This window comes from Vanessa cardui, chromosome 11 (genome assembly GCF_905220365.1).
Source record: "Vanessa cardui chromosome 11, ilVanCard2.1, whole genome shotgun sequence".
NCBI lineage: Eukaryota > Metazoa > Arthropoda > Insecta > Lepidoptera > Nymphalidae > Vanessa > Vanessa cardui.
The window spans coordinates 3,972,917-3,993,313 of record NC_061133.1 but is presented as its reverse complement, the minus strand read 5'-3'; the positions used below and the strand labels follow the sequence as shown (position 1 = coordinate 3,993,313).

Here is a 20,397-nt window from a genome sequence, read left to right as displayed (position 1 = left end):
ATATAATATACAATTCTGTCAAGAATACTGACTGACAATATCTATGGGTTTTAGCCTATTTTCATATTCATTTTGCTTTTGAAGTCGAAGCCTGCTTATTCTTGTCAACCACAATACAAAGTAACCGGATTCACTTCACGCGACTCAATAAAAATGTTATTTATAATTGGTAAATTAAAATAAACAAGACAAAATCGTATAATAGTTTTTATTTCATTCACAAACACACAATCACAAGGGGCTATGACCGTAACATTGCATTTTCATTATTCACTTACGCGGTGACGCAATAGTACGCTGAATTATTTTCGCGTTGCCAACTTACGAGACATTTTTCGGTGATTTCCGTCATGGAATGTAGTTACGTCGTTTCTTTTCCCACTGATAAGAAACCAGATGTATTGGAGAAGTATTTAGCATTTGCTTCGTTAATTCGCGTTTCAGCTGCTTGTGGATTGACGATTTCGAGACCCTGAAACAATAAATAAATTAAAACATGGTCCTTCGAGACGGATATTTATGTCTTAACATAATTAATAAGGAAAAGTAATGAAAAAAACTTTTGCCATTTTATTAAGTTATAATCGAATTTGAAAGAGATATCCTTTGTAAAATACTTTACGAAAAAAATCTTCAAAAAATTATTTGTTATTGGCTTTGTGTTTTATCTCAGGTGCCCGTAGACTATTATCTGTATACAGACGAAATGACTCATTTCTCATTTCAGTAATGATCAACCATTAGCATAAAGATGTCATGTCCCTTGTGGCACACCGGCTCACTCACCCTTTCAGCCGGAACGCTGATCTCAGACGAGCTTTCATTAAGTGGTCTACCACCAAGTAAATACATTTACATACAAACAATACAATGTACACACTGAGACATAATAACTATGAAAGTTTACCGGATCTTTATAAAACTATCTGTCAATATTTAGAACATAGTCAACATTAGGGTCAGTCATTTGAAAACGAGAAGTACGAATTGATCCGATTTTGTATTAAAATTATGATTGCGGTTTAGACACGATAAAAAGCTAAACGACATTCATCAGAATTTGATACAATTTGATAGCGATAGCCAGCATGTAGCTTCATTTACGTTCTCCGACCATTCCAAACTATTATCATTCAGATCTGTGATTACTTGAGGCGGTGTTTCAGCTCCGTCATACACAAGTAGATAAGTAAGGCAATTGCTCGCGATGACTTTTCATTTATTCGTAAAAGTGCGACGCGTTGCTACCTTGTGGATGATTAGACGTTGCGCCTGTCACTGCTATAGCGTGTATTGTTCAAACTTTTAAAAAGCCTCATGCGATATCTTACTACCTACATTAAATTTAATACCAAAAATGTCGCGTGATTTTAAAAAAAAAAATATTATAAATATACTTTATAAATCGTACCGCACGTTTATACAAACTATAAAGATGAGTACTAACTTTAACTGAAGGAATATGTGAACAATTTTTTCCTAAATTCAAAGTCAAATTTACTTGGTGGTAGGTCTTTGTGCAAGCCCGCCTGGGTAGGGACCACCCACTCATCAGATATTCTACCGCTAAACAACAGTACGCAGTATTGTTGTGTTCCGGTTTGAAAGGTGAGTGTTAGAGCTAGAGTAACTACAGGCACAAGGGACATAGCATCTTAGATCCCAAGGTTGGTGGCGCATTGACGATATAAGGAATAGTTAATATTTCTTACAGCGTCATTGTCTATGGGTGATGGTAACCACTTACCATCAAGTGTGCCATATGTTCGTCCGCCAACCTATTCCATAACAAAAAAAAAATCAGCAAATTTTTCAAACAAATCTTCTCAGTAAAAAAACGCAATCTATATTTATTATTATTAAATTATAACAGTACACTTTTTCACATACGTATTATTCGTTTTATTTCCACTAATATTAATTAGTATTTATTCCGTCAATTATATCCGATTGGATGATTCCAAATGATTACATAAATAAACAAAATTACATTTGGTCTCGAAATATTCACATTTGTAATTCAAATCTCAGAGAAATAAGGTTAATAATACTAGAAGACCGGTGATAGTTTTCAAATATTTAAATCAATAGTGTAATATTTTAAAGATATTTTATGTTTTATTTATTTATTTAATTAATATCGTATTACCTAGACTTATTTAAAATTTTTGAGTTAGCATTCAACATTTAAAGTTACAACGATTAAAAAACGGTCTAGTCGATATTCTACACAAATAATGCAAACATAACTTCATTTCAAACTAGCTATTCGTTCCGGCTTAACACGGGTGCAATAGAAGTGTATTTACAACATTTAGATTGATTAAGAAACATGAAAAGAAAAATCTTTTTTTCCGACTAGGCAAGTCAACATTCTTGGCATTTCTCTATGCATTACACATATAAAACTTCTTCTAGCTTCACGCGGTTACATCAGCATTAAAAATTAAAATGCATTGCATAGTTTAAAAATACCTAATGATTTGTATTTCATCATAAGCCCTTATTCGTCGACTTCTAAATATAGACCTCTTCTAGGCTACTTAATTCGGCTTTAATTCTCAAACCGCCTCCAGCTATTTTGCTGATGTCGCCACACCACATAGTCTGAGAACGTTCTTCTCAATGTCAAGACCCAGTCTTTATTCGAGAACTCGTCGACCCCATTAATTTAGCGTTATTAATGAACTTCTGAGTCGATATGGCCCAGTGGTTTAAACGCGTGCATCATAATCGATGATTTCTGGTTCAAATCCAGGGAAGCACCGATGAATAGTCATGTGCTTGAATTGTGATTATAATTCATCTCGTGCTCGGCTGTGAAGGAACACATCATGAAGAAACCTATATGTGTCTAATTTCATAGAAATTCTGCCACATGTTTATACATGTCCATTATCATCCACTAACCCGCATTGGAACAGCTAGGTAAGACTATGTTCCAAAACTTCTCCTCAAAGGGAAGAGGAAGCCTTAGCCCAGCAGTGGGAAATTTACAGTCTGTTGTTTTGTTTATAATGAACATCTCTATTTTATATGCTTATCTCTTAGTACCATGCATTTTTCAATAAGTAATTGTCTGTAAAGTTCCAATAAATGGTCCGATTCAAATAAGCTTTAAAAAGTACTTTTGAATTATCTCATGTGATATTGTCTTGATTTCTACTGTTCAACGTGATCGAGTCGGAATGTGGATTCCACCGAGCTAAATAACTTGCGGTATTACAATTTAAATGAGAATATTTTCTAGTATATAGTAGAAAATATTCACATATACGTTACAGCAGATAAAGCATAAAAGCATAAAAATGTATCTACAATAGATTGCGGTATATCTCGACAATATTAAAAGTAAACATTTGTGAATCCATATTTTGTTACTCCAAAATACCAAAAGTGCTGAATAGATTCGAAAGTCACTTTATACCTAAGTAGTCTATCTATTCTAGAGTAGACATAGGTAATAAATAGTTTTTTCATTGTTTTAAGTTACAAAAAATACTGTGTCTAATTAACTTCTATCTTCGTGGCCGAATAACAGACACTACAAATAAAACAATTTATAGGCTACATAAATTTCAATTGCACATAACACGACTAGAAATACAACCTATAGTTTAATATCTCAATGGTATGAACATTTTAGTTCGTCTAAGGTCATAAACATTACCAAGGACCGCATATTCCAACGTTGCAAGCGCATAATCTTAAATGATTGCTATCTTCTAACGGTGATGAAGCCCAACAACTCGTACATGGGCCAAATGTTGGCCAATAATACATATTCAACGCGTACCATATCAATCACAAAAATATCAATCAGAGAATTGCATCACGAAACAACAATGGGAAACTTGTTGTGGTAACGATCAACGCGTAGGATAATTTTATTCCATATTAAATGACAAACTGGTTTAAAGGTTTGCAACAACCTTACCATGAAATATTTACTCAGCAGTTACAATTATGTAATCCTTAACATGACCCTTAGTTTTGTTTAAGCGTGGACAATTGTTGTATATGTCAGTTTGGGAATTCATTTTCGTCAAAAACGTTGGACCAGATAATTTCCAATATGACCAACATTTGCGATGATATCAGACGTTACAGCGTAACCCGTGTAACGAGGCTCTGGCTGAGTGTGACGTTGTAATACCCTGTTCTCTTAGGTCGTTAACACTTCAGAATTGTAAGATTTAACACAATCGTATTGAAAACCGCAGGTATGAGGAACTGCGAGCTGAGTATTATTAAAGAGATACAAGTCATAAAAGGTTTATACAAGATTGCAAACATTGTTAGCCTTGGTTGAAGTTGTCATTGATTTAAACGTAGTTTAATATACAATTGATTATTTCAATAATTTCAATAAAAACAAAATACTTGTTAAGGTTAATTAATGATAATTAAAATACATTAATTTATACAACAAAGAGACAAAGAATTTTTTTAAGTTTTGTAGGTAATTTAAATATTTAAATTTACAAACAAAAAATAGAACAATTAAATAAGAAATTGAAGAGAAGTTGAAAGTTAATAGATTCAACGGTTACAATTGTTCGCAAGCAATCATAAACGAGCAAGCGGTGCACCTCGGGAGGTAAATTTACATAAAACTTGTGGCAACATTTGATAGTATGTCAGCGATAGACCAAAGGGCGTCATTTCCCTAACACAAATACCAACAGCGAAACCTAAACGGTGAAAGTACTAAACAGATCGTCTGAAATACAAATAGGCTATTTTCTCGCTCGCTTACATGCAACTTGTAAATGATCGCTCCATTATGGTTAAAGTAAATGTGAATAACCTAAAAATAAAACGAGGGAACATTGCCGACGTAGCACTAGGTTTCTACTTTCCTAATGAACTTAAAATATTACATTTGCTCCAGTACGTAATATTAACGATACAGCCCATCATATTGAAGAAAGCATCGTTATGTTTTATGGTCTATAAATTTCTTCATTTCAAACAAACGGTAGAAAACGTATACTGTGATTAGGATATTTTATTCGAACACGACCGAGTCACGGAAAGTAATGCTGAATTCGATTTTTGAATTTAAATGTACCTCGCTAAAATACTTAACGATAAGAGTACAAATAAATTCAAAATAATATGTACGATGGGACCCGAAAGTGCATTGCTTTTTTTATTTTTTCTTGCTGCAAAATAAATATTATTTTTTATTTTAATTTGAAATGATGGCCTATAAAATTACGTATTCGTAAAACGAAACAGTTATTTGACAATTTTGGAGATATTTAACTCTTTGGTTTTGGACGATGATAACCGTTCCAGAATCAACTGGAATCAAATATTACTTGAAGAGTAACAAAAAAACGGATGAAAAGTATCCCAATAAAGAATTTATTGGAAACAATTCACCCCTTAGTGTAGTTTAGTTGAAAGTCTAAATGGACAACTTTGATTACCTTGTGTGAATATATGATAACATGGTATATTGAGGGTATGGAATTTAATAATGCGTATTCGCCAATTTAACTAACAATAACTAAAATACTACAAGCCTCAGAAGTAAAGTTAATATAATACCTATATATTAAAGTAGGCTGTTACACGCATCCATAAACCGACATTTAACAAGATTATATTAAATAAAAAATTACAATATTTACGGAAAAAATTTTTATACGAAATAATTTCTAGTGCAGTTAATGTTTTATTTAAAATAGGATTAATAATAATATTTCTGATATTTGTGTAACTCATCTTGACACAAAATACTATGCCGGATTTCCCCAAAAGTCTAATTAGTTATTATATATGCATAACAAACAAACTGAAATGCTTAATCTTAGTCTCTAGCGGCTAAATATAAAGCTGTATATCCAAGGCTTCAATTTAGAATAAGGCCAATTAAAAAGTTATTGAAGTTTTTAATTTTAACCAAATAGTTTATCCAAGTCCAGAATATATTTCTAATAACTTTCTTCGGTTTCCAGAATAAATCTTCTGTTTGCTTTCCACTAAATTACACTGTGAAAGCGATGTTTATAATTTAACTCATTAGCGCAATTAGTATGATAAAATGTACGAAAATATTAAAATATTCTGAGTTTTGTTAATTTTTGTACATTAGACATTAGTTTCTTAATGCAGACGTTAACAAACACACATTAAAAATTAATTGTCGTATTAAGATTGCTTAGAAACAATTATTTATACTGATGTTGACCTGACCTTGAATTAAGAAAATCAACTCATTTTACAGTCCTTTTACATTTGTCAATGTTTGCCGAGTTTTGACCAATTTTCTGTCAAAAGGAAGTTGATCTAACCTTATGGTTATTTTGGATATTTCCTGCTGAATATTTTAGTAGGTTTTATAAGATTTCATCTTAAAATAATTGTTGGGTAATCATTAGTTAAAACATAATTTATTATTGTGTGATAATGCCCAACTGTTGGGCAAAATCCTCCTCTCTCTCTTGAGAAATTGGCCGTTTCGCTCCTGATTTTCCTGAGATTCTTTGCAATGTTTTCCTTCGCCGTTCAACAGTATTCAAATTATACAAACGAAATTAAGAACATTAATTAATCGATGCTTGCTCCGGGTTTGAACTCTTAAGCTGTGATGGATTGTTAAACAATTAATCACCTATTGCTTCTTCGACATATATTATTTATTGTATATCATCAAAATTATATATATGAAATAATGACAAGGATTTACGCGGCTATAAGGCAGTGATATCTTCCAAAGATCATTAAGATAAGTCATAATGAAACTAAAATTAATTTTATTAAAACATTCGGGTATTTGATTTTGTAATTTATCGGTAAAATACTAAAATATGACTCTTGATGTAAGCTTTCACTTCTAATTACATTAAAATTTTTCAAATAGTTTCAGCGCGATGTAAACACAGACAGAAAAAGAGACAGCAATATGAAAAAAAAATTAACTATGAAAGTAATATCCGCCATAATTAATATTTTATGTTATGTATATTACCAAAAAAAACATAAAATAACTTAAAATTGAAGCTAGTTACTAAAATGTTTTAGTTATATATGCATTTATTACGTATAATTAAAATCGAAATTTCGCTTTCATATGGTAACTCTAATTATGTATTTAAAAGAAAGCATTTCATAAGTTTCGTTTTTATTTAAAACATATTATTTAAAAAAAAAAAAGTTAATCGTGTAAAGTCGTGCTGGATTTAAAACACTTTTTACACAAGTCATTAGTTTCTTGTGACACTATAATTGTTCGATCATTATTACGAACAAAAAAATGCACACATACCAAGAAGATGGCGCGATTATTTTCTGTATAAAACACATAGCCGAGTGTGCATATTAAGAATGCGTGAGATAATGTCCCCATTATGACGTTACGATCACAATGGAACTCGCTAACCGCGTACAACGGCATATATTCGAACAATTGCTGAAGTGTTTATGTAATGTACTTTTTATCCGTAGTATTCATTGATATATTTACGTACAAGATGCGGTAATTAGCTTAAAATGACTATAGAGTTACAATCTTTTAACACTAGCAAACATTTTTCTCACGATATAAACTTTTTTTATTATGATACTAATTAAGGCATGAAATTTCTAAAATGAGTTGTTATTTAAGAGAAGACTCGCTTTTACGTCGTTTTTATAACCTATACATACGAGTTTAATGGCGTGTTGATGATAAATAATCTTAGTTAGTTGAGACATTTTTAAAATAATAAATAAATTAATTAATACTGAACAACATCACATACATTATTCTGATCCCAATGTAAGCAGCTAAAGCAAATGTGCTTTGGAAAATCAGAAGAAACGACGGTACCACAAACACCAAACAAAAATGAAAAGCTATGAACCTTTTCAACATCGACTCGGCCGGGATTCGAATCCGGGATTTCGGAGTGGCGTACCCATGAAAACCGGTGTACACACTACTCGACCATGGGAGTCGTCAAAATGAGATCTTGAGTTATTACTATGATAGACTAAATCTATTTCGAAGTTCTTGTCCGAATTTGCCACGACGGCTATTTCCAACTTAAACTAGCATTTGTTACATACTTTTGTGATCAAAGGTTTGTGCAATAAACACGGGTGCAAGCCCCTCTCATAATTCGGTAGGATAGCGATCTGACATGAGAAGAGAGGTCAGGCATGGTTTGAAGCAATAATAGGAACTAATGGCTTACTATTTGGAAGGAAACAAGAGATCGTATTTGTTTTATATGATTTGTGACTTTTAACGTTTAGGAGATATGCATTTAGCGTACATATAGCTTAATAATAAATAATATGTAGTTGATTACAAATCTTTAACATAAAACGATAGCATACAGGCGTTTCCTTGAAACAATTGATATAAATATAAAAAAAGAAAAATAATAGATCTGCTGAGTCACTTTCGTACGTCCTTTTAAACTCTTGGATACATTTTTTCCCACACCGGTGTTACACATTTGACAATCAACATGAAAATTGAATGCTTCTATATTTAAAAACGAATCAGACCATAAATAAATATTTATTATGAATATTATAAGCATCACTTTTAAAAATAATTAGATTGACTGTCAATTTTTTTTAAATTCTCTCGACTACACAACGTGGTATGACGTAGAAAAGCAGTTAGTAACAGTTAAACTATCCGATATTGCCGTATTTGACTCGATCGATAGTTCAATCTGCGGAGCGAATATTTTACGCTGTTATAACCACTAAACGATGCTATCAAACTACTTTATTATCGTATCGTGCTGATTTCCTACAACCGTTTTGTGATTACAGAATTGCTCTGATATATATCAGTTTAATTTCTCCCTTAAAGGTCATAAAGGATTTAATCTTAATCACAACATCGATTGCTTAACGGTATACTAGCCACACAGCGACGTGAAAGTCTCTGGAAAACTACCCCCTGGGCTTTTATCCTCACTTGTAATCTTTATAAAGTTATACAGTTAATTGCTGATTGAAATTAGAAAATATTTGACAGATTGTGTGTATTTGTCACGGTCACATGCAAAACTGATCTCGTGCCGGCCACCGGCGAGACGGAAAGCCTAAGGGTGATATTTGTGGTGGGCACAAGGCCTCCTGGGCATCGGCGAGTCCCACATGTAAGGGGTATGTAACGCGCATTTCTAGCAAGATAAAAATGGTACTATGTACCCTATGTTCTTTTCAGCACCTGACAAACGTCCATGCAAAATAGTGACATCAGTCTAGTAGCTAAGACCAAACATATAAACAAATTCACTTATAACATTAGTGAAGATTGCTCACCATTATTTTGACTTTAGCTTTTTCCAACTTTTTAAAAACTCATTTAAGACGATTCAAAGACAATCTTCATCGCTTCAATGATCTTTAATAGTGTCATTACGTCTACTCCTAGAAATAACTCAACCTTATTCATAAAAAACTCAGTAATATAGTTCCAGTAAAGTCAAAGTAATAACAAAGTCATGTCACGGTCCGGAGCATCGTCGATTTAAAGGCTAGAGGCGTCAAGTTACTGACCTGCAAAGGCGTGAAGGCGACCGAGGACGCGGTACCAGAAACCTGTCTCCGTATACTCGTGGCTCCACCGTATTGCTGGTTCTGTTTTTGGAGATTTTTCTGCAATGTTTTACTGATTCGAACTTTCGTCTTCTCATCAATCTGAGGTAGACGAACGCGTCCGGTCCCCGATTTGCCGATCGTACCGCGCGTGTAGCCCAAATCTTCTTGGTAAGCGTCGTCTTCGATCTGTGGAAAATATTACTATTATCACCATCTTATACAACTAATACATGCTTATTGTGATTAAAGTTTCTATTGTTACAATAAATTTACACACCTAACGAACGAAACTGTATAACAAAATAAACAGTATCAAGTAAACGACTAACTAAAATACTTATTTATTCGTATGATTTGTAAAAATTAAAGTGAAAAAATATATACTGCGGATGTACTTAATTTTGAATTGATTAAGTACCGCTATATCTGTTGGTTTATGATATAAATAGCAATGCATAAAAGCGATTGAATAGTATCGTCAAGCAGGTCACGATTAACCCAATTTTCATAAAACGGAGGCGTTATAAACATTTTCCTTATACATGGTTATTTTAGGAAGTCTCAATGATTTCACACAATATTTGTTAAGACTTAAGATATTATATTTGTTTCTTTTTTTCGAACAATTAGACCACCGCAGACGTGTTGGCTTTTTTTATTATCGTTGAATTTTATTACCTCTAGACTTTTCTAGAATCTAAATGCTTACGAAATGCACTTCACATTATTTATAATGGGTACAACTTTTCGAGATTTTCAGATAAATTTCAGACGTACCCTCATATTTCGAAATTAATAGATTTTTTAATATGTAGGTATATATTTTTATATCACGTTACTTCGCGTACATTCAAGATAAATGATGATATCGTCTCCACACTAATTCGATCTGACGCGTAATTACATACCTATTAGCAGCTCATTAAGTTACTTAATAAGCTGTAGTCTTTCAATTATAATTGATTTATAACTCATTTTATATAGCAATCATAGTTTACGAATCTGAAATATATTAAATTACTGCTATCCCAAGCTAGTTTTATTGTAAAATAATTTTCAGTTGAGATGAAATAATTACAAACTGAATGAAGAGTTAATTTAATGTGATCTTTACCAATTACTTAAATAAAAAAAAACAGATACTCTTAAACGCAAAGCCCGCACATGTACGTATCAACATGCATTTAGTGCACGCGAGCCAACGGGCCGTCGAACGTCCGTGCTTCACCAGCTCGAGTTCCGGTCTATTTGAAGTAAGCGAAAAAAAACTATTTGAAATTCTGCTCATCTGCCGCGACCCACCAACCGTGACGTCACATCTATAACCAGCCACATGAAACGGCAAATATCGGTAATAATTACCGTAATCGTAATGATAAACGCCATTTGCATGCTGGTTTGTTAACGTTGGCAATATTGTTCTCGTGCTTACGATTGTTCAAACTAATAAATTGCTTGAATTAAGATTACGTGGCTTGTGTATTGTAAGTTGTGTAGTTGTTACGACGAGTTGTAATTGTGACTTATAAAGTTAATTTATTCAAACTATTGAAGCAACTTTGTGCGTTACCACACCGGCACGAATCGAGGAAGTGAGATGAAGAGAATAGGGGCACGGTTAATGAGATTTGATATAAATTAAACTTATGCTTAAAGGAAATGTTTAAGAATCCTCCTCCAAATGACCTAATTCTGGAATAAACAATCGTTAACTAGCGCTTTACTCCAATGCAAGACAGCACATGACGTCTCAAGAAAATTTTCCGACAATTACTAGGAACGTAATCTCAGAATCAAACTGCAAACAGCTCGTGTAAACCTCAGAAGTGTTTAGCAATGAACGAACAATCTTCAATTAGGAGCGACGTTTTCTATACACATGTACATCTTGGCTCTTCTTGAAATGAATATTTATCATAGTTTACAGTATATAGCGTGTTACTTAATCAGTTATTAGAACTATCTCATTATGAACGTTCGATTCCTCTGGAATTTAGAGCAAAATCTTAATGAGAGGTATAATGTTTATAAGTTTATTCAATTGCGAATAGTGTTAAAATACTTTGTTTTTACTTTAGATTAGCTGTATCTTGATTTTGTGGTTGGTATAATAAATTTTCTATCTCCAGACATTTTAAGTATAGTGATTGCAGCATTCGTTCATCTTTCCTATGTATCCGATGCCATGAAACATATTTGGCATTTTTTTGTTGATTTCCCTCCATTATATTGAGACGGTTAGTGCTGATAGTATTAGACGACGTGCTAAGTATAAAATAAATCGAATCATATGACACCCACGCAATGAGTTGCTGTATAAATCTCTAGTACTCTAATCATTATAAGTCAATAAATCCTTCTTGGGGCAAGGTATCCGCTTCTATAATAAAATTCCGCAGACATTTTTAACTTTGCCGTTTCGTAAATTCAAATCGTTTTTAAAAATACATTGGTAAAATATTATTCGGTACAAGATTTTATAGATGATAAAAAAGCGTGGAATTAATACCTGTTGACTTCCAGGCAGGATACATTATACACATATATAATTGTGTTTAACTAATATGACTATTTTTTTTATTTTTTAAAAGTTGAAAAAGAGTAACTACTGAAATTCTTGTCGGATCTTCTCGGTAGAATCTACTTTCCGAACCGGTGGTAGCTTCACTTCAGACGTCCTTGTAAAAGCCTACTTCAATGAAGTTATTTTGATTGCAAATTGTTACTGAATCCAAAAAAAACATACAGTTTAATTAGTTCCTAAGTAAATATTTCGATAGCAATCTTACTAATAACTAAACATAAACTAGTTGGTCCGGGTTTCGGCTTTATCAAAAAGACGCAAATGTAAATAATACACATATTTTAACAAGTAGTAATACTAATACATGCGTAAATTCAATATGATTATAAATTCATGTATCTGTAGATATATAAAGTATAAATACTATACTTTACAGATATATAACATATATTAATTAACTTAGTCTACGTTTGTATTTTTGTTCTCATTTCAAAATGTCACAGAATTAAGACACGTTTTTATACATCAATAGTGTGATAGTAGCTTTATATATATGTCCATTATTCGCAATTATATTTCAATTTAAATTAGCTTTCACCCACGTGTAATGGGGTTTTCATTACCAAGACCTAATTTCAGGCACGTATAATTTATACTGTTCGATGGAAACGCAATAATTACCTTGAACGCTATGATTCTAGCTCAAAACAATTACTGTTACAGCCTTAGTCTTGTAGCTGAGGTAAATTATTTCGAAATTAATTAACGTCTGTAGACACAAAATTACGAAGAAATTTTACCTACAGAAGGAACTAAATTTTATAATTATGTTTAGTATTTAGATATTCCTATGTTTATAAAAAAATAATAATAATACAATAATATTCTTTTACAACTATAATAATTTTATTTTTTTATTGTAATATTTTAGTTTACACATCCCAGGTTAAAATATCTCATAAAAATTAAAACTCTTTTTTTATAAGAATTAATTTTTTTAAACCTATCATCACTATTGTTATAGTTTTTTACTGAGTAGATACTAATAATAATAATCCAACCTTATAAAATCCTGAATAAAAGTGAATGATGTTTTTAAAGTAATGCGTATTTTTTTCGGTCGTCCAAATATGTCCATGACTATATTTAAGTTAATTACAATTCATACTATGCAGCTGTTTTTTAATCTGTGTTCTTAATGTTAAAATTTTACCATTTCATTGCTATTAAGAGAAATCCAAAAAGGCATTTTTACGATACTTTCATTTTTATTCTGTAATTATAAGCTATACTAATATTTATACACGAGTATTCATGCAAACTAATGGATAACAAAAAAATAATGAATGGTATCGAGAAATTACATATTATTATATAAAAAAACCGGATTTGATCGCGGGACGATTGCAGTAATGAGGATAAGTAAGCTATATTGTAATGTTTGAGACGAATGTACAATGATATACAGGTTAGATTGATAGTAGATAAAACTTTTTTGTTTTCAAGTTATGTTAATATCTAGTAACGCCTTGTATGGATGGAAAAATATCTGATTGACGTATTACTGTCGTATGTTCTAATTGCAATAGGTAAGGCACTAGTGGAAAATTTGAGCCGAAATGACCCAGTGTATAGAACACGAGCGTCTTAACCGATGATTGCGAGTTGTTTATAATTCAACTCGTGCTCGGCGGTGAAGGAAAACATCGTGAGGCGTGTATGTGAATTTCACCAAAATTCTGCTACATGTTGATTCACCGAGTCGAGATAGCCCAGTGGTTAGAACGCGTGCATCTTAACCGATGATTGCGGGTTCAAACCCAGGCAAGCACCGCTGATTCATGTGCTTAATTTGTCTTTATAATTCATCTCGTACTCGGCGGTAAAGGAAAACATCGTGAAGAAACCTGCATGAGCTTTGTGCAAGTCTGTATATATAGGACATAGGTACCACAGACTAATCCGCTATTCTTCGTCAAAAAGCAGTTCTCAGTATTTTTGTTTTCCGGTTAAAAGAGTGAGTGAGCCAGTGTAACTACACAAGGGACATATCATCTTAGTTCCTATGGTCGGTAGCGTATTGGCGATGTAAGGAATAGTTAATATTATATGTTTATTACAGCGACATTTTCTATTCGCGACCACTTACCATCACGTTGCTAACCAAAGACAATGAGATTTAGACACAGATAATTTTATGATTTTTTACTAATTGTTATGTTCCTAACTGTAACCGCTAATATATATGTCTCTTTCTGTCTCATACATTAGAAGGTAGAAGACGATCTTCTACGTTCTAGTGATGAGAGAGAAAGAGACATAAACGATGCTTGCTTGCATCTCATTCACACAAACAAGAGATATTAAATGTCCAGTTGATCGATATTATTGTTTTAGATTAATTGATCTTGTGTTCATTTTATTTGAAACCATCGAGATAAGACTAATTAACAGCATACTTGGATTTTAATCACGCACCACTGACTTCAATAGTATAGTTTTTCTAAAAAAAAACATGGAGATATCTGTTTTTTATTCTGAGTTACTTGCTGCTACATACGTTCGTCTAATCGTAGTAGTGGACGTATTATGAAATAAGCTTTAAACCTTCATTTTTAAAAGGAAAAAAAAACCACTAGTACATTTCTGATTCCGAAACCGAATCTGTAAATGACGATTCAGATTTCGATACGACGCATTCGGATAAGACAGATCAGTTTGTACAATGTAATCAGACAAATATTCCACTGCATATGCAAAGATGTGAATAAAATTTTCGGTAATGTCTACTATAGTCGCCAGAGATTTATTAAAACACACTTGGTGGTAGGGCTTTGTGCAAACCCGTCTGGGTAGGTACCACCCACTCATCAGTTATTCTTCCGCCAAATAACAGTACTCAGTACTGTTGTGTTCCGGTTTGAAGGGTGAGTGAGCCAGTGTAACTACAGGCACAAGTGACATAACATCTTAGTTCCCAAGGTTGGTGGCACATTGACGATGTAAAGAATAGTTAATATTTCTTACAGCGTCATTGTCTATGGATGATGGTGACCACTTACCAACAGCTGGCCCATATGCTCGTCCGCCAACCTATACCATAAAAAAAAAAATTTTTGACGCTATCAATTTTCCTACGAATCAAACGCCTTTCAAAACGCCTGATTTAGGAGATCAGCAAACTATAATGTAACAAATGAACGATCGACGGTACACTCACGTCTGCGAAGTTGAGCCGGTTGGCGTTCTTCCGGAACTCCGTCATGGCGTAGCGCTCCTTCATCTTGCGCACGCGCTTCCCGCCGCGCTTCTTGCGACTCTGCTCGATCGGCTTAGGCAGCGGTTTCACAAATTTCACCGGCGGCGGCTCCTGGACGATTAAGCAAACACATACGAGTCTATGAGGAAGCCGAGATGGCCCAGTGGTACAAAGAAACATAAGTAAAAAAAAAAAGTAAAGTAACAGCCTGTAAATTCCCACTGCTGGGCTAAAGGCCTCCTCTCCCTTTGAGGAGAAGGTTTGCAACATATTCCACCACGCTGTTCCAATGCGGGTTGGTGGAATACACATGTGGCAGAATTTCTATGAAATTTGTCACATGCAGGTTTCCTCACGATGTTTTCCTTCACCGCTGAGCACGAGATGAATTATAAAGACAAATTAAGCACATGAATCAGCGGTGCTCGCCTGGGTTTGAACCCGCAATCATCGGTTAAGATGCACGCGTTCTAACCACTGGGCCATCTCAGCTCGTTGAAGCAACATGCAAGCAACAAGCAACGTCGAAAGAAACATAAAGCGTCTTTTAATATTAGCTATTAGCTATTAGATGCATTTTTTTTATTTAATAAAGTATTATATATTGTTATTTATAGATTGACAAAAATCACATGTCAATTATGATTGCAATTTACATTCTGCAATGATAGAAAATAAACAAAACCTAAGACGGCCCTAAAAGATTTCGTAAGAATAGTCAATTTTATATAAAATTCTATTTAATTCAAATATGATTTAAATAAACATTATTATTATTTTCGTTATTATATATTACGTTAAATGAAATTTGCAAAAATCCTTAAAAAAACTACGATAAAATACCTTGAGTTCAAATTTTAAAACATTATTTTATAGCCACTTTATTTAGACTAAGAATTTAAATAATGACTTAATATATCCTATTGCCCAGTGGTTAGAACGCGTGCATCTTAACCGATGATTGCGGGTTCAAACCCAGGCAAGCACCACTATATATATGTGCTTAATTGTGTTTATAATTAATCTCGTGCTCGGCGGTGAAGGAAAACATCGTGAGGAAACCTGCATGTGTCTAATTTCATCGAAATTCTACCACATGTGCATTCCACCAACCCGCATTGGAACAGCGTGGTGGAATATGTTCCAAACCCTCGTAATGGAAGAGGAGGCCTTATCTCAGCAGTGGGAAATTTACAGGCTGTTACTTTACTTTTACTTTACTTTTTATATGAGTAAATATATACAAAATCAGCGTTGAGATATTGTTGTCTTAAATTTTCGCGATTACACATTTAAATAAAACTAGCTATAACGGATTTGAATCGCGTATATTAATTATTATGTTTTATATAGTATTTATTATAAGGAAATTGATCTAAAGGGCTACATGATTATAACTGGGAGACTTTTTATATACTATGGTATTGAGAGAAAAGTTAACATTTTTCTTCTTTTCCTTACACAACCAATACGCTGTTAAGCATTTGAGATAAACTGTATAAACCTATAATGACAATGGCTAACTCACCCTAAAACTAGAACAAATTAACATTTAATGCTTATATTTTACTTGACCGTAAAATAGCCACAGATTAATGAACAATGAGTGTGCAATACCCAAATAACTTTCTTAAAGTCAATCTCAAAGTACATGACTATCATCAAGTTTTTTTTTTAGGGTATAGGTTGGCGGACGATCAGATGGGCCACCTGATGGTAAGTGGTCACCATCACCCATAGACAATGACGCTGTAAGAAATATTAACTATTCCTTACATCGTCAATGTGCCACCAACCTTGGGAACTAAGATGTTATGTCCCTTGTGCCTGTAGTTACACTGGCTCACTCACCCTTCAAACCGGAACACAACAATACTGAGTACTGTTATTTGGCGGTAGAATAACTGATGAGTGGGTGGTACCTACCCAGACGGGTATGCACAAAGCTCTACCACCAAGTGTGAATCAAACTATTAATGTCTGTATAAATTAACATACATATTATTATACATATAATTTACCTGCAGTTTGTCTAATTTCTTTTCAATTCCCTCCCTGAGATATCGTCCAATACTTCCGTCTGCACTTTCGTGACAAGCGTCCACTCGGGCGGCCAACGTCAGTTTAGTTGACACGAGCTTGGCAGCTTTATAGCGCAATTCCTGTTAAATAAAAAAAAAATATAAATACTTTGAAAAGTGAACGGGGACAGAATATAAATTAACATTAATATACATACTGGAGATGTATCCTGAACGATTTGTGAGAAATATAAAAATCCAGTATGCGGCAGTGATGCCGCTTGAGAGAATCCTGAGAGTGTCTTCTTCTGTTGCCCTAGAGGTAGCACATTGCATGCTGGCATCTTTGAAAGTTTGGATAGACCACCCGCCACACCGAGGATCTTAGCTGCAGTCGACGCACCTGTAAATATTTACAAAATGACATCATATAAATGAATACATCTACATCAAACACCTATGTGGTAGAGTCGAGATGGCCCATTGGTTAGAACGCGTGCATCTTAATCGATGATTGCGGGTTCAAACCCAGGCAAGCACCGCTGATTCATGTGCTTAATTAGTCTTTATAATTCATCTCGTGCTCAGCGGTGAAGGAAAACATCGTGAGGAAACCTGCATGTGACAAATTTCATAGAAATTCTGCCACATGTGCATTCCACCAACCCGCATTGGAACAGCATGGTGGAATATGTTCCAAACCTTCTCTTCAAAGGGAGAGGAGGCCTTTAGCCCAGCAGTGGGAATTTACAGGCTGCTGTTGTTGTAAGCACCTATGAATAAAATATGTGATAATATTTGATATAATTTTGTACCTACCCACGATAGCTGTTATATTTGGAGCTATAAATGTCATTCTGCTCTCAACATATTCGTAAATATTAGATTTAAAGTTGTTTAATTCCGATGCCATATCACATGCTTCAAAGATCTCCTGCAGTTCATTGTCAGACAGCAGTTTTCTAAATGAAAAAAATATAATTAAAATAAACATAAATTATTATTAAAAATAAACAATAAATAGGCTTAGTTAAAAAGAACAGAGCCAATATTATTACTAAAATGTATATAGACTATGAGCAGAGATGGCCCAGTGGTTAGAAAGCATGCATCTTAACCAATGATTGCGGGTTCAAACCCAGTCAAGCACCGCTGATTCATGCGCTTAATTTGTCTTTATAAATCGTCTCGTGCTCAGCGGTGAAGGAAAACATACTGAGGAAACCTGCGTGTGACAAATTTCATAGAAATTCTGCCACATGTGTATTCCACCAACCCGCATTGGAACAGCGTGGTGTTCCAATTTTTCAATATGTTTCAAACCTTCTCCTTAAAAGGAGAGGAGGCCTTTAGCCCAGCAGTGGGAATTTACAGGCTGTTGTTGTTGTTGTTGTTGTTGTTGTTGTATATAATAAAGTCTTTATTCAGATATCCATTACAAACTTTTTTTACTCCCCATTTTAATAGATAATTGAAACGTAAATGCTAGTCTACTGCTAGTCTACAATATTGATTCTTCTTAGTAGAACACTTGAGTTTAATACTTTCAATATTCCACCTGAATAAAATTAATTTGATTTGACACGTAGAAGGATTAACTTTGCAGGATTACAAAACAGTCAAATAATTTAATTTCATTCATTCATTTTCATCATTTCACAAGCATATAATATTTAAGCAATTAATCATACAACTTATTCCATTAGAGGTACCAACATAATAGGAGACTAATATACTATAAATTCGAAAATACAACTGTCTATCTTTCAAAACCAAACAAATGTACCAAATTTGAAGAATATAATTTTGAAGTAAGTTTGAAACCAAGTAATGATATAAGCTAGTTTTTTATGCCTACCACCTCATGAATAAACATTTAAATGAGGGTAAAGATGCAGGGGACAAAAAGTGTTCTATAAGTAATATTAAATTCATACCCCTGTGTTGTAGATGCAGTGACAGACACAATCATAATAGTAGCTTGAGTCAAAAAACTTTGCAGTGTTTCATTATTCTTAGCTCTATCCAAATCATTGCCCAGTTCTTTCACAGTGCGTATATACTCCAAAGGTGTTATTATCAAAGACTCCAGTTCTGGGAACCTCTTTTGGTATTTATCACGAACAAATCTGTGAATAATAGCTGAAAAATTAAATGTTTCTTAGTTATTCTGTAATTTTAAAGTAATCTTGGGAAAGATTATAAACATATACAATGTATCGTTGCACATGCTACAAGGCTATTTACATAAGATGATTACAGTGCCAAGTTTGAAAGAACTATTATAGGATTCCAAATTTCAGAACTATCTGAACAAACGCTTTACTAACCTAATAGTTAAACAAGTTAGCTTATAATGTCATTAGTTTTTTATGTAAATTCTACTCAAATATTTAAAATATAAACTTGAGATTAATCTTACCTATTTCTCCATCGATTTCAACAGCTATATTATTAGCTTCGACAATCAACTGATATTCAGGATCTGATTCCATCAATCCAGTCACTTCAATTTTCTTTCTATCATTGCCAACATTTTGCTCGATTTCAGTTATAACCTATATTATAAAAGTTTAATTCATATAATTAATACTTTGCTTAGTATAGACCATTAAATTAATTATTTCAGAGAAAAATAGTATTTGTATTCACTTACCCTTTTTAAGCGTTCCGAATCTCTGAGCTTAGCCAACTCTCTGATAGATACGTTTTTTATTTCTTCTTCCTTTGGTATAACTGGAAAAGGTGCAGTAAATTCATGTGCATCAGTATTACTAATCTGGTTTTCATATATAGCTTCTAGATCTCCGTCATCATTCTCTTCCAAATCTGCCAGCAATTCGTCTGCTAAGGACATTTTAGCTACACAGAAGTAATACTTGGTTTTATAATTTTATTATGTTTCTAGAGTATTATTCTTGGTCCGAATTATTATTAAATACTAAATTGTATGAAGTTATGAACATGAATGACATCAAATAATGTCAACTGTCAAATATCCTTTTTAATCCTCTATGTTTTTTATGGGACTA

At 33.3% G+C, this 20,397-nt stretch overlaps 1 protein-coding gene across 1 annotated transcript; it reads right to left on the bottom strand.

Annotated features, from left to right (window-relative positions):
- Window positions 1–196: 196 nt before the first annotated feature.
- Window positions 197–20,338, bottom strand: LOC124533680 (U4/U6 small nuclear ribonucleoprotein Prp31). Its single transcript, XM_047109108.1, has 9 exons — window positions 20,022–20,338; window positions 19,788–19,923; window positions 19,303–19,507; window positions 18,185–18,327; window positions 17,584–17,768; window positions 17,366–17,506; window positions 15,306–15,455; window positions 9,520–9,747; window positions 197–472 (listed from the first exon to the last, which is right to left on the bottom strand). The coding sequence occupies exons 1-9, from the start codon at window positions 20,220–20,222 to the stop codon at window positions 362–364; spliced, it is 1,500 nt and encodes a 499-aa protein (XP_046965064.1). The 5' UTR covers window positions 20,223–20,338; the 3' UTR covers window positions 197–361.
- Between the last annotated feature and the right edge of the window lie 59 nt (window positions 20,339–20,397).

Coding starts and splice junctions, on each gene's coding strand:
- LOC124533680 (XM_047109108.1), bottom strand. CDS start 20,222: ATGTCCTTAGCAGACGAATTGCTGGCAGATTTGGAAGAGAATGATGAC. Junction 17,769..18,184: donor AAATATAACAGCTATCGTGG/GTAGGTACAAAA, acceptor AAATATTTACAG/GTGCGTCGACTGCAGCTAAG. Junction 17,507..17,583: donor TCGTTCAGGATACATCTCCA/GTATGTATATTA, acceptor TTTATTTAACAG/GAATTGCGCTATAAAGCTGC.